Raw genomic sequence first — 11861 nt, forward strand, 5'->3', positions numbered from 1 at the left:
CTTTTGTTTATGCGGAGCCAAGCGTGTGCGTGTGTTATGCGAGTCTTAGGGGGCTGGCGTCAGGACTGAACCGCTGCGGCGGCACGGCTCTCGTGCAAGGTCGGCCGGCGGTTGCACGGATGGGATTGCGGCGGAATGTTTGTGGAGGACGCGAGTGCACACACATGGGCACACTCTTGCACACACACACACACACGCAGTCTAACTGGCAGCGCTCTGACTGGAGGAGCCAGAGTCACCACCACAGCTTCCAGAGTGCACGACCACAGTCACACTGCACGGAGGTTCCCACGGGGGAGGGGAGTCGGGAAGACGCGGCAATAATTTGCGTGTGTGTCGGGCGTGTCTGTGAGAACGACTTTGAATGCGAAGCTTAGGGGTAGTTAAAAAAAATATATATCTGAGATTGAGAACATTTTTGCTATTGTGCGAAAATAAACCAGTCACATGTTTACTATTTGCGTGTGTGTTAATATTCAAAAACGTTTTGCATCATAGGAACAAAAAAAAAATCCATTGTCTTTGAGTGGCTTATCAAGTTTAAAATCTAACATTATTTATCTCAGCCTGCTCCAACTCCACTATAAGCAATTTATTTAAAATCTTCTGAAAATTAATAAATTAGAAAGAAAATTAATCATTCTAAAACACAAACAAAAAATAATAATGAATCATATTGGGATGTTTGATTTAAAAAGTTGTTTTGCGGAGCAAAAAATAAAAGTCCCAAAATAACAGAAACCAGATTTGTTTTGGAGTTGAGCAACCTCTGCTGCCAAAAGAGAGCACAACCCACTAAACCTGATTGACAACTAAAGTGTTCATGCATAAAAAAATGAAAACCCACACAAGAATAAAAAATAAAACAAATCTCGTCGCAAGGGCTTAATATCAGATATCAAAGAGTAATTTTGAATCATTTATTTTCTTCAAATTTAGATGCACGAGACATATTAGTCAGGATGTTAATGGTTTAAATGCAGTTCCTTTTGGTGAACCCAGACACCACATTGGCCAGTTTGGCAACTTTGGGAGGAGCCGGCATGGTGTTGACGCGTTTGAGATAGCAGTGACGCCTGTCGGAAAGAACTCGTTTATGTATCAATCATAGAGGCAGATGGAAAGCGTCATATTCCGTACCAGAAAGAGGAGTCGCTGAAGTTCTCGTTGACGTATGTGTAGAACTGACAATTTTGATCGATGGAACACGTCTTCTCGCACGTCTCTACGTCGTCCATCAGTTCGAAGCGAATATCCGAACCATAGAAGTCGACTTCCTCAAGAGCTGTCTTTACCCAATCTGTTGAGAAATTGGTCACTGTAAATTTGCAGACCTTATTTTAACAATAGCCCAAACCTATCTTACATTTTTTTCTTTTTTTTTACAAATAGATATTACAACTCCAAACAATTTTTCAATAGGGTCATTAAATTAAGGCAATACCGCAAGAAATCCAGCAGGTGGCGCTAGAGTTAATGTTCTGAATTCCATAGTAAATAAAAATGGTAAGATTAAAGTTGAATAAATAATGAAAATATTGGCTGCATGGTAGCACGCACGGATCTTTCCAAGGCAAATATAATGCTAATATGAGGCTAGCTGCTACTTTAGCAAACCATCTGCATAAAGTCACACAGTTCTTTATTCGAAGTTTTAAAATTTAATTTACACTCACTGGCATCTTGTTGACAGAAGTGTGTTGCGATCCCAGATGTCACACCTTCTCGGGACTTCATCACTACTTGATTGGGATCGTTTTTCAGTTGACAAGTGAGGGAATTGCTGCAAAAATAGAATAAATAAATTATTCTATTATCATTAAGTGGAAATTTGTTATTTGACGACCTTTGGAAGGAGAAGTAAGTACATCGTGGATTTGCAGAGCACAAGGCCAGACATTGCTCTGGCGTACCGGCAGGTTGTGACTCAAACGCGCTCCCCTCGAAGTCCGTGTTCGGGAAAAGTTTCTCGGAACATGCTAAGAAACAACAAAACGGTCAAGAATGTGCATGGAATTACGCTTGCCTTTTTTCTTTTCTTACCTATGTCAGAGGGCTGACTAAATTGGACACTGTGAGAGAAGCCGGACACCACGCCGGGCTTCCTGTTTACGTTTAAGGTCCTTGGTATGGGCCAGCTGAATTTTAGGTGGCATTTATATCTAAAAGAAAAGTTTTAGTTGGTGTTTACGATTGTCACATTTTGGTCAAACAAACAAAAGCAAGTACAGAGATTTGGTTTTTTTTGTTTTTCACTCCAAGTCCATTTTGTTCATTTACCTGATATTCTCAATTGCGAAGTCCTTATTGATGAATGTAAAAAAACGGCAAAAGCGGTCTTTGGTGCACACTCGCTGACACTCCTGGTAGTTGTTCGTGAACAAGGCCCGATAGTCTGCCCCAAAAAAGTCCACATTCTGGTACACGTTAAGCAGACAGGGCACTTGTAGACAGAAAGACAGTTAAAAAAAAATAGCATATTTTAAAATTAGACAAATTTGATGTGAATTGGGGTGGGGGGGGGGGCATACTTGGTTCTGGGTTGCAGGGTTTGAGAGAATATCCAGAGGTGACACCAAGGAGGGGTCTCTGGACGTTGGGCTCTCCGGAGGGCGTTGTCTTGAGGTAGCAGTGGAAGTGCCTGAAAAGAGGTCCAGAACATTTTTATTACTTCCAAAAAGTTTGCATATAGATCAGGATGAACCTTAACAGGTCAACTTTATTGGATCTTCTGTCCAATTGTCCAGTTGATGGTTTGCACAACTTGCATGTAGAACAGCAAATATTGACAACAGGTGCTTGAGTCTTGAATGGAACAATAACATCCCTCCTTCAATATCTTTTTTTAAGCAGACCTCCTCCTTAGTCTGCTCGCATGTTGACGTCACTTCAGTGAATACAGTAATCCCTCGTTTATCGCGGATAATTGGTTCCAAAAACCCCCTGCGATAAGTTAAATCCGCGAAGTACGGTCACCAGCAAGAAGTACTGGGCAGGCTAACAAGTTAGCAGAAAGATGCTAATTTGTGTTCGTGCTAACACGCCAAAACGGACTTCTAAAGGAATGTAAACGAACATTTGGAGCAATACTACATTGTCCTAAAGGTTCGACACTTTTCCTCAATTTATAAGTTTTATTTTGACTTTTAAATGTGTTTTTTTTTATTTGAAAAAAAAATCCGCGATGTAGTGAAGCCGCGATAAACGAAACGCGAAGTAGCGAGGGATCACTGTATTACATAGAAATTTGGCTTGACTAATTTGACTTAATTTTTACCTGTCATCAACGGTCCAGTCTGCACGTACGAATGTAAAGAAGAGACAAGACGGGTGCTGTGTGCATAAATGCTGACAGTGGTGAACATCAGGAGAATACTCGAATTTAATATCCGTTCCCGGAAAGTCAACGTTCTCCAACAATTGTGGTGGGCATTCTAAAGAAACAAGGAAAAAATAAAACTATGTATATAGACAACAAGCCACAGAGAAATACAATTTTACCTTGACTCAAGGAGAGACTTGTAATCGAGAGAATACTTAGAATAAAAAGAGCGTCCATTTCATCAAGTGAGTCCAAGATGCAACTGTCAGGATAACAGGTTCCTGTTTTTTTTTATATGCCGCTCAACCTTTTTGCCGATTGGCTAACGTGGTTGCACAATGTTTGCAGACAAAAGAAATCGTTTGAAACAATACTGGTTGAGAAATTTGTGTCGCAAACATTGCGGTGATGTAACAAATCTGTATTTAGCCAAAAAAATTAAAACATTTTTTTTTCCACAATCGTTTCTGCGCTTCAAACTTGTTGTATTCTATTATTTCACCGCCAGAAGGCACAAAATACCAATATAGAGCGAATTTGGAACAATTCCGCATGGTTTTAACATGTTTTGTGGATGTGGGAAGAAGATTTTGTTTAATTAGTGTCTATCACTTAAATTCTGCCAAAAGAGAACACAACCCACTAAACCTGATTGACAACTAAAGTGTTCATGCATAAAAAAAATGAAAACCCACACAAGAATAAAAAAATAAAAAAATTCTCGTCGCAAGGGCTTAATATCAGATATCAAAGAGTAATTTTGAATCATTTATTTTCTTCAAATTTAGATGCACGAGACGTATTAGTCAGGATGTTAATGGTTTAAATGCAGTTCCTCTTGGTGAACCCAGACACCACATTGGCCAGTTTGGTAATTTTGGGAGGAGCCGGCATGGTGGTGACACGCTTGAGATAGCAGCGACGCCTGTCGGAAAGAACTCGTTTATGTATCAATCATAGAGGCAGATGGAAAGTGTCATATTCCGTACCAGAAAGAGGAGTCGCTGAAGTTCTCGTTGACGTATGTGTAGAACTGACAATTTTGATCGATGGAACACGTCTTCTCGCACGTCTCTACGTCGTCCATCAGTTCGAAGCGAATATCCGAACCTTGGAAGTCGACTCCCTCAAGAGCTGTCTTCACCCAATCTGTTGAGAAATTGATCACTGTAAATTTGCAGACCTTATTTTAACAATAGCCCAAACCTATCTTACATTTTTTTTTTTTTTACAAATAGATATTACAACTCCAAACAATTTTTCAATAGGGTCATTAAATTAAGGCAATACTGCAAGAAATCCAGCAGGTGGTGCTAGAGTTAATGTTCTGAATTCCATAGTAAATAAAAATTGTAAGATTAAAGTGGAATAAACAATGAAAATATTGGCTGCATGGTAGCACGCACGGATCTTTCCAAGGCAAATATAATGCTAATATGAGGCTAGCTGCTACTTTAGCAAACCATCTACATAAAGTCACACAGTTCTTTATTTGAAGTTTTAAAATTTAATTTACACTCACTGGCATCTTGTTGACAGAAGTGTGTTGCTATCCCAGACGTCACACCTTCTCGGGACTTCATCCCTACTTGATTGGGATCGTTTTTCAGTTGACAAGTGAGGGAATTGCTGCAAAAATAGAATAAATAAATGATTCTATTATCATTAAGTGGAAATTTGTTATTTGACTACCTCTGGAAGGAGAAGTAAGTACATCGTGGATTTGCAGAGCACAAGGCCAGACATTGCTCTGGCGTACCGGCAGGTTGTGACTCAAACGCGCTCCCCTCGAAGTCCGTGTTCGGGAAAAGTTTCTCGGAACATGCTAAAAAACAACAAAACGGTCAAGAATGTGCATGGAATTATCTTGCCTTTTTTCTTTTCTTACCTATGTCAGAGGGCTGACTAAGTTGGACACTGTGAGAGAAGCCGGACACCACGCCGGGCTTCCTGTTTACGTTTAAGGTCCTTGGTATGGGCCAGCTGAATTTTAGGTGGCATTTATATCTAAAAGAAAAGTTTTAGTTGGTGTTTACGATTTTGGCCAAACAAACAAAAGCAAGTACAGAGATTTGTTTTTTTTTGTTTTTCACTCCAAGTCCATTTTGTTCATTTACCTGATTTTCTCATTTGCGAAGTCCCTATTGACGAATGTAAAAAAACGGCAAAAGCGGTCTTCGGTGCACACTCGCTGACACTCCTGGTAGCTGTTCGTGAACAAGGTCCGATAGTCTGCCCCCAAAAAGTCTACGTTCTGGTACACGTTAAGCAGACAGGGCACTTGTAGACAGAAAGACAGTTTAAAAAAAAAAAAGCATATTTTAAAATTAGACAAATTTGATGTGAATTGGGGTGGGGGGGGGGCATACTTGGTTCTGGGTTGCAGGGTTTGAGAGAATATCCAGAGGTGACACCAAGGAGGGGGGTCTGGACGTTGGGCTCTCCGGAGGGCGTTGTCTTGAGGTAGCAGTAGAAGTGCCTGAAAAGAGGTCCAGAAAATGTTTATTACTTCCAAAAAGTTTGCATATACGTAGATCAAGATGAACCTTAACAGGTCAACTTTATTGGACCTTCTGTCCAATTGTCCAGTTGATTGTTTGCACAACTTGCATGTAGAACAGCAAATATTGACAACAGGTGCTTGAGTCTTGAATGGAACAATAACATTCCTGCTTCAATATTTTTTTTTTTAAGCAGACCTCTCCAAAACGGACTTCTAAAGGAATGTAAACGAACATTTGGAGCAATACCACATTGTCCTAAAGGTTAGACACGTTTCCTCAATTTATAAGTTTTATTTTGACTTTTAAATGTGTTTTTTTTAATTTGGAAAAAAATCCGCGATGTAGTGAAGCCGCGATAAACGAAACGCGAAGTAGCGAGGGATCACTGTATTACATAGAAATTTGACTTGACTAATTTGACTTAATTTTTACCTGTCATCAACGGTCCAGTCTGCACGTACGAATGTAAAGAAGAGACAAGACGGGTGCTGTGTGCATAAATGCTGACAGTGCTGAACATCAGGAGAATACTCGAATTTAATGTCCGTTCCCGGAAAGTCAATGTTCTCCAACAATTGTGGTGGGCATTCTAAAGAAACAAGGAAAAAATAAAACTATGTATATAGACAACAAGCCACATAGAAATACAATTTTACCTTGACTCAAGGAGAGACTTGTAATCGAGAGAATACTTAGAATAAAAAGAGCGTCCATTTCATCAAGTGAGTCCAAGATGCAACTGTCAGGATAACAGGTTCCTTTTTTTTTTTTTATATATACCGCTCAACCTTTTTGCCGATTGGCTAACGTGGTTGCACAATGTTTGCAGACTAAAAAGAAATCGTTTGAAACAACACTGGTTGAGAAATTTGTGTCGCAAACATTGCGCTTCAAACCTGTATTCTATTATTTCACCGCCAGAGGGCACAAAATACCTGATGTGGGAAGAAGATTTTGTTTAATTAGTGTCTATCACTTAAATTCTGTGCTGGCACTTATAATAGATCAAAAATATTAAGATTAATTTATTTAGTTTTTTTTAGAACATACTGCTTTAGTCATCAAGTGTATTATCTAACCATCTCAATACTTGAAAGACCACAGAGAGACCAACACATTATTTTATTTGAAAGTAAGCTTTTATTGACTTTCATGGCACCAAAGCTGCCGCTTAAACTACAGGAGTAACAGGTTTTAAAGGCATTAAGAGTCATGATTGACATCCAGTGTAGAGAGGGATCATCTAAATGTGATCACACCTCAGTAAAAAAGCTTAGCTAGAATTTTGGATGTCTTTGAACAGGTCTTTTTTCTCTTTCCAGACAGCTGGCCAGGTTTTTTTGATGCTGGGTCGCTCCTTCAGCAAATTGTAATATTTAGCCAAATAAGGGAAACGATGTGGACACAACCTGGAATATAAAGAGACATTTGTTTATTTAATGACTCCCTTTTGGGAAATTATGAACAGGTTTTGCCACACTTACCCCATTTGGAAGGCATAGGCAATGCCGGGGAAAGCCACAACATCAGCCATGGAAAAGTTCTTTCCTGTCAGGTATGGTTCAGTCTTCTGCAAAACAGAAAAGTCCGGTTACAGAATAAACTCAACACCTAGATTGTGCAAAAAAAAAAAATTCAATCAAATGTATTTTTCTGCTTATTGTTTTACCTTCAAGTATCCCTCCCACAGACTGAGCTCGACACCCACAGCCTCTTTGTTCCTGTTCTTTGCAGACTCGAACCTCTCACCTTCCGGAACCTTCCATTCGTAATAGATGACATTACCTGCAAAATGCCAACAAGTCTTTTTAGAAAATCAGATCAAAACAGATTAGTGAGATCTTGTGAGTGCAGACATTTATTTCTGCATTTTATGTTTTAAATTGCAGGGGACTGAACGCAAATATCTTTTTTCCCCCAAAAAATATTTTTAAATAAGAAATAAGTACTGTGAAATTTTGAAAAATTACAGGTTTTACCACAATTCAGTGGACAGCAATTTCTTCCGGTGTATACACCGTGGCCACAAGGGGGCAGTATAATACAAGGAAATAGTGTGGCCCGTCTTAACTTCCACTTCCTAAAAAGAAACCTTTCAATTCCTAAAGTGGCCCAAAACACCTCGTCTTATGATTTGGCTCGCCACTCCTAGCATGTGATCCTTTGTTGGATTAACATCTATGACCTTTTATACATCCCTGGCGCCCTGTTTGCCACGAGTGCGTGCAATTCTCTTGGGGTGGCCTGCAGCTAATGAGCTTCCCTCATTATGGGGGACGAGCATGTGATGATGCCGAGAGCACTGAACTTTGAAACAATGAGCGCTCAAGCGTTAAATCACGAGATGCAATAAATGGTAAACTTGCAGAATGAGTCAGATTTTTTTTTTGCATACTCAGCTTGTCGCCAAGCGGGACGACCTCGAACAAGCGCTGGTACATCAAGGCTTGTTCATTCGGGCAGGTTGGGATCAGCTTGGTTCCTTGCTCCTTGAATTTTGCCTGTAATATGTTTGAAAAAAATGTGCACCCATGTTTAAAAAAAAAAAAAAAGTGCACCCAAATTCCTGAAGTCAGAAAGTAGTAATTTTGCCACTTGTGGTCTTACCTCCAAGTACAAGCAAGCAGCGTAGGACTCACAGATGACGAGAGCCCCATGTTTGAAGGTCGGGAGCTTTAGCAAACAAATAGTTAAAAAAGTTGCGTCACACAATGTTGCATGCAAGCGAACTTACTTGCCCTCTGGGATTCAGGTCGAGCACAGCCTTCGACTTCTGCTCATTCTTCTCAAAGGAGAGAAGATTGCTCTTGTAGTCGGAGAGATTTTTCTCCTCCAGGGTGATCATCACCCTCCAGCACGGAGGAGAACCACTGCCCCAGAAAAGAGTCATATCCTTGGCCATGTTTGCAGCGAAGTCTCAAATCTGCACCTTGCGTCACTTTGCGGATGAGGGAGGGAGTGTGTGGTGGTTAGGGAAATGTCTGTTTATATAACAAAGTGTGGAGGTGTGCCAAATTTTTCGGTTAAACCGGAAAGAGTCCCACAACAAAGACATAGTCACGCCCCCAGATTCGACTTTACTCGATATAATAAAAGTTTGCATATTAATGCAAACACTCCGGTTCACAATATTCACAATTGCATTTAAATGCCTCTGAAATGACATTTTTTTAGGCTATAAGAAACTCAACGCGTCACCTTACCAGATGAGGGAATCATCTTGACTTGTACTTAATCTTTGAGGCTTTCGGTCGTAATATCTAACCATATAAACACCACTTAACCTCGCTCCCATATTTTATCTTCCAATATATTTATGATAGGATTTATTGCAGCTACATGTTTTTTTTTTTAAAAAAATGAAATGTCACGATGACTCAGCACTTTTTCTTGGCATCTTTGCAGCTATCAAGCGTGTGCACAAAAGGCAATCCGTGCAAATCATAAAACTTATAACAAACATGTTTTTTAATCATATTTGATATTATTGCGTCTGGTAATGTTTGCTCTCCATAACTTTAAAACAAATCAATCTACGAGTAAGTACGTGTACGTGTCCATAGCAACATTCCCCTTTTGAAGTGAACCTGATCCACAGTTGAACAAGGCAGATCAGATAAGATCCAATTACCGCAGTTATTCATTATGCAAGCTGTCCTACGATACTTCGGTTTGTAGGCTGACAAGAGCCAATCCAATTTCAACAATTTGAGGATACAAGCAATTAACTCAAACAAAAACCTTTGCACACAAATATTAATTATCAAATTATAGGTAAAAAAAAGCACAAGGTCACCATGACACAGCGAAATGAGGGGCATTAAAAACCTGTTGTGCGACAATTCAGGTGTGACGGCCATGTTTTTGTTTGCACAAAACAAACACAGCAAGATAATTCATTTAAAGTGCATGATTTTATTTTAACTTGCAAGCATAATGCCTTTGAATGATTGAATTATTAGCGTAAAAACGTCAGTTTTACGGACTATTTTTGATACAACGGCAATATAAGATTGCGTCATAAATGCCGATAGTGCAAACGTAATTTTTTTAAGCCTGTGACGTGCATGTCAGATGTCTTTGAGCGTGTCTTGACCCTTGGGGTACTCCAGCCAGTGAGGAGGCCAGCTGGCTTTGATACTGGGTCGATCCTTCAGCAGAGCGTAATACGCGGCCAATTTGGGGTAGCGCTCAGGCGACAACCTGAAAAGAAGACAAAGCTCAGAATTATGCTAACCGATAGCCCAACCACCCAACTCACCCAAATCGGTAAAGATTAGCAACAGTTGGGAACACCATCACATCGGCCAATGTGAAGGAAGAACCGACCAGGTGGGATCCCGTCTGCAAAGCATGTTTGACAGAAAAATAAAATATTTCTTTTGGTGTGTTTTGGGTTTCCATCATGCTCACCTTGTCCAGGTAACCTTCCCAAAGCTGCAGCTCAGTGATGAGATTTTGGCAGTTTCTCTTTATTGCGGAGGCGAGCCTCTCGCCTTCGGGCACGTAATACTCGTGGTAAATAACGGCACCTAAAAATAAGACAAGAAGACAAACAGCTTTACTCAACAACCAAGCCGCTAATTAATTCCATCGGGAATGGTGCCATGTCATCATTTTGAGGGTGATGTTGAAAATGATTGCGTATCTCTTTTCATCCTATTTAAAACTAGTAATGATGAAAAGTTACCAGCAACTCTTTTTCATTTAATTCATTATCTTACCCAATTTGTCATAAAAGGTGAGGCCCTCAAACATGCGCTGGTACATGATGGCTTGTTCAGCGGGGCCATCTGGGATCAGTTTGCTCCCCTGACTCTTGAACTGGTTCTACCGACACAAGTCAACAAGATGCATGTTAAAACATGCTTACTCTTGAGCCTTTGTATTTTTTTTTTTAACTCACCTCCAGATAAAAACAGGCTGCGTAGGATTCATTCAAAATGTTGTCTCCGTGTTTGAAAGAAGGAAGCTGAAAGAATTCATTTATTGAGCATATTTACGCATAATACACAACTTGCATCTACTTACACGTGTCCGTAATAAAAATAATAAATACTTTTGCTCAATGAGACCTGAACTGTTTGGAATGTCCTGTAAACGTCCGTCAGTAGTTAAAAACGATATTGGGGCGCCCTCTAGCGGCACTCGAAAGAATCACTGCCCTGACAGAGCAGTTTGTACTGTGAAGGTTCAGTATTTCATTATTTAGGTTCAGTTTTTATTTAATATTACTTGCATGTGCTACATATAATTTTGTAGTTTTAAAATATTTTTTTTCAAGCACGGTGTTGGTGGTAAAACCGGTCGAATTTTTTAAAAGAACCTTTTATGAATATTGTAATACGTATATTGTGACAACAAAGCAAGCCACTTTGCCTCAAAGTCTTCATTTTGAAGTCCTCTCATTTATTTATTGCAAGTCTTGCAGTGGTCTCTTATTTATTTATTTATTTATTTAAGCTGTATTCTTGTATTTTTTTCATGCATGTTTATGTGCACATTTTTATATTTTGGCGTCCTACAAATAAACTAAACTAACTCAATAGGCCGAATGATAGCTCTGCATTTGCTGATTTTGCACTAACTGTAAAATTACATCGCCGAATTCTCTTTGCTGGCGTGAATGTCAAATATTTAAATATTGTCGTGAATTCTGGCTTTTATCTAATCGCCATCAATGCACATTCCTACCTGTCCCCTGGGGTTGACAGCCAAAACGTCTGGTGACTTGTGTTCCAGTTTTTCGAAGGAGAGCAGCTTTTGCTTGTACCCTTGCAGGTTCTTTTCCTCCAGGGCAATCATCACCCTCCAGCACGGAGCAGAGCCGGAGCCCCAAAAAAGAGTCATATTTTCGGCCATGGCTGAAGGAACTCGCTGCAAAGTAACCGGACACGTAGGTTTATTCTGGTCTTGATAAGATTAACTTCTTCAACGCCGCCTGTATGACACCGTTATATACGATGCTGCCCTCGTGTGGACAAGAGTGTTAATAGCAAGGATTCGTCTTCGTAGGCGCATTATATCTCGAATTA

General features: G+C 39.9%; 4 protein-coding genes across 5 annotated transcripts; all 4 read right to left on the reverse strand.

The window, feature by feature from the left end:
- Nucleotides 1-906: 906 nt before the first annotated feature.
- Nucleotides 907-3912, reverse strand: LOC119130844 (coagulation factor XI-like). The gene is made up of 9 exons (XM_037264811.1): nt 3502-3912; nt 3278-3434; nt 2532-2641; nt 2281-2443; nt 2044-2162; nt 1847-1979; nt 1677-1783; nt 1141-1300; nt 907-1076 (listed from the first exon to the last, which is right to left on the reverse strand). The coding sequence occupies exons 1-9, from the start codon at nt 3557-3559 to the stop codon at nt 974-976; spliced, it is 1110 nt and encodes a 369-aa protein (XP_037120706.1). The 5' UTR covers nt 3560-3912; the 3' UTR covers nt 907-973.
- A 165-nt stretch (nt 3913-4077) lies between these two features.
- On the reverse strand, nt 4078-6604 carry LOC119130843 (plasma kallikrein-like). The gene is made up of 9 exons (XM_037264810.1): nt 6483-6604; nt 6259-6415; nt 5692-5801; nt 5440-5602; nt 5211-5329; nt 5015-5147; nt 4845-4951; nt 4312-4471; nt 4078-4247 (listed from the first exon to the last, which is right to left on the reverse strand). The coding sequence occupies exons 1-9, from the start codon at nt 6538-6540 to the stop codon at nt 4145-4147; spliced, it is 1110 nt and encodes a 369-aa protein (XP_037120705.1). The 5' UTR covers nt 6541-6604; the 3' UTR covers nt 4078-4144.
- A 342-nt stretch (nt 6605-6946) lies between these two features.
- On the reverse strand, nt 6947-8845 carry LOC119130852 (glutathione S-transferase A-like). Its single transcript, XM_037264824.1, has 6 exons — nt 8561-8845; nt 8434-8499; nt 8222-8327; nt 7496-7611; nt 7311-7396; nt 6947-7235 (listed from the first exon to the last, which is right to left on the reverse strand). Exons 1-6 carry the CDS (start codon nt 8726-8728, stop codon nt 7100-7102), a joined length of 678 nt encoding a protein of 225 aa, XP_037120719.1. The 5' UTR covers nt 8729-8845; the 3' UTR covers nt 6947-7099.
- Nucleotides 8846-9721: 876 nt separating this feature from the next.
- On the reverse strand, nt 9722-11756 carry LOC119130851 (glutathione S-transferase A-like). 2 transcript variants are annotated; one of them, XM_037264823.1, is made up of 6 exons: nt 11521-11752; nt 10733-10798; nt 10551-10656; nt 10240-10358; nt 10088-10170; nt 9722-10029 (listed from the first exon to the last, which is right to left on the reverse strand). In XM_037264823.1, exons 1-6 carry the CDS (start codon nt 11686-11688, stop codon nt 9897-9899), a joined length of 675 nt encoding a protein of 224 aa, XP_037120718.1. In that variant the 5' UTR covers nt 11689-11752; the 3' UTR covers nt 9722-9896. The 2 variants fall into 2 exon arrangements, with proteins under 2 accessions (XP_037120718.1, XP_037120717.1); XM_037264822.1 differs by having other exon boundaries at nt 10088-10358; nt 11521-11756.
- Between the last annotated feature and the right edge of the window lie 105 nt (nt 11757-11861).

The sequence above is a fragment of the Syngnathus acus genome, chromosome 11 (genome assembly GCF_901709675.1).
Source record: "Syngnathus acus chromosome 11, fSynAcu1.2, whole genome shotgun sequence".
Taxonomy (NCBI): Eukaryota; Metazoa; Chordata; class Actinopteri; order Syngnathiformes; family Syngnathidae; genus Syngnathus; species Syngnathus acus.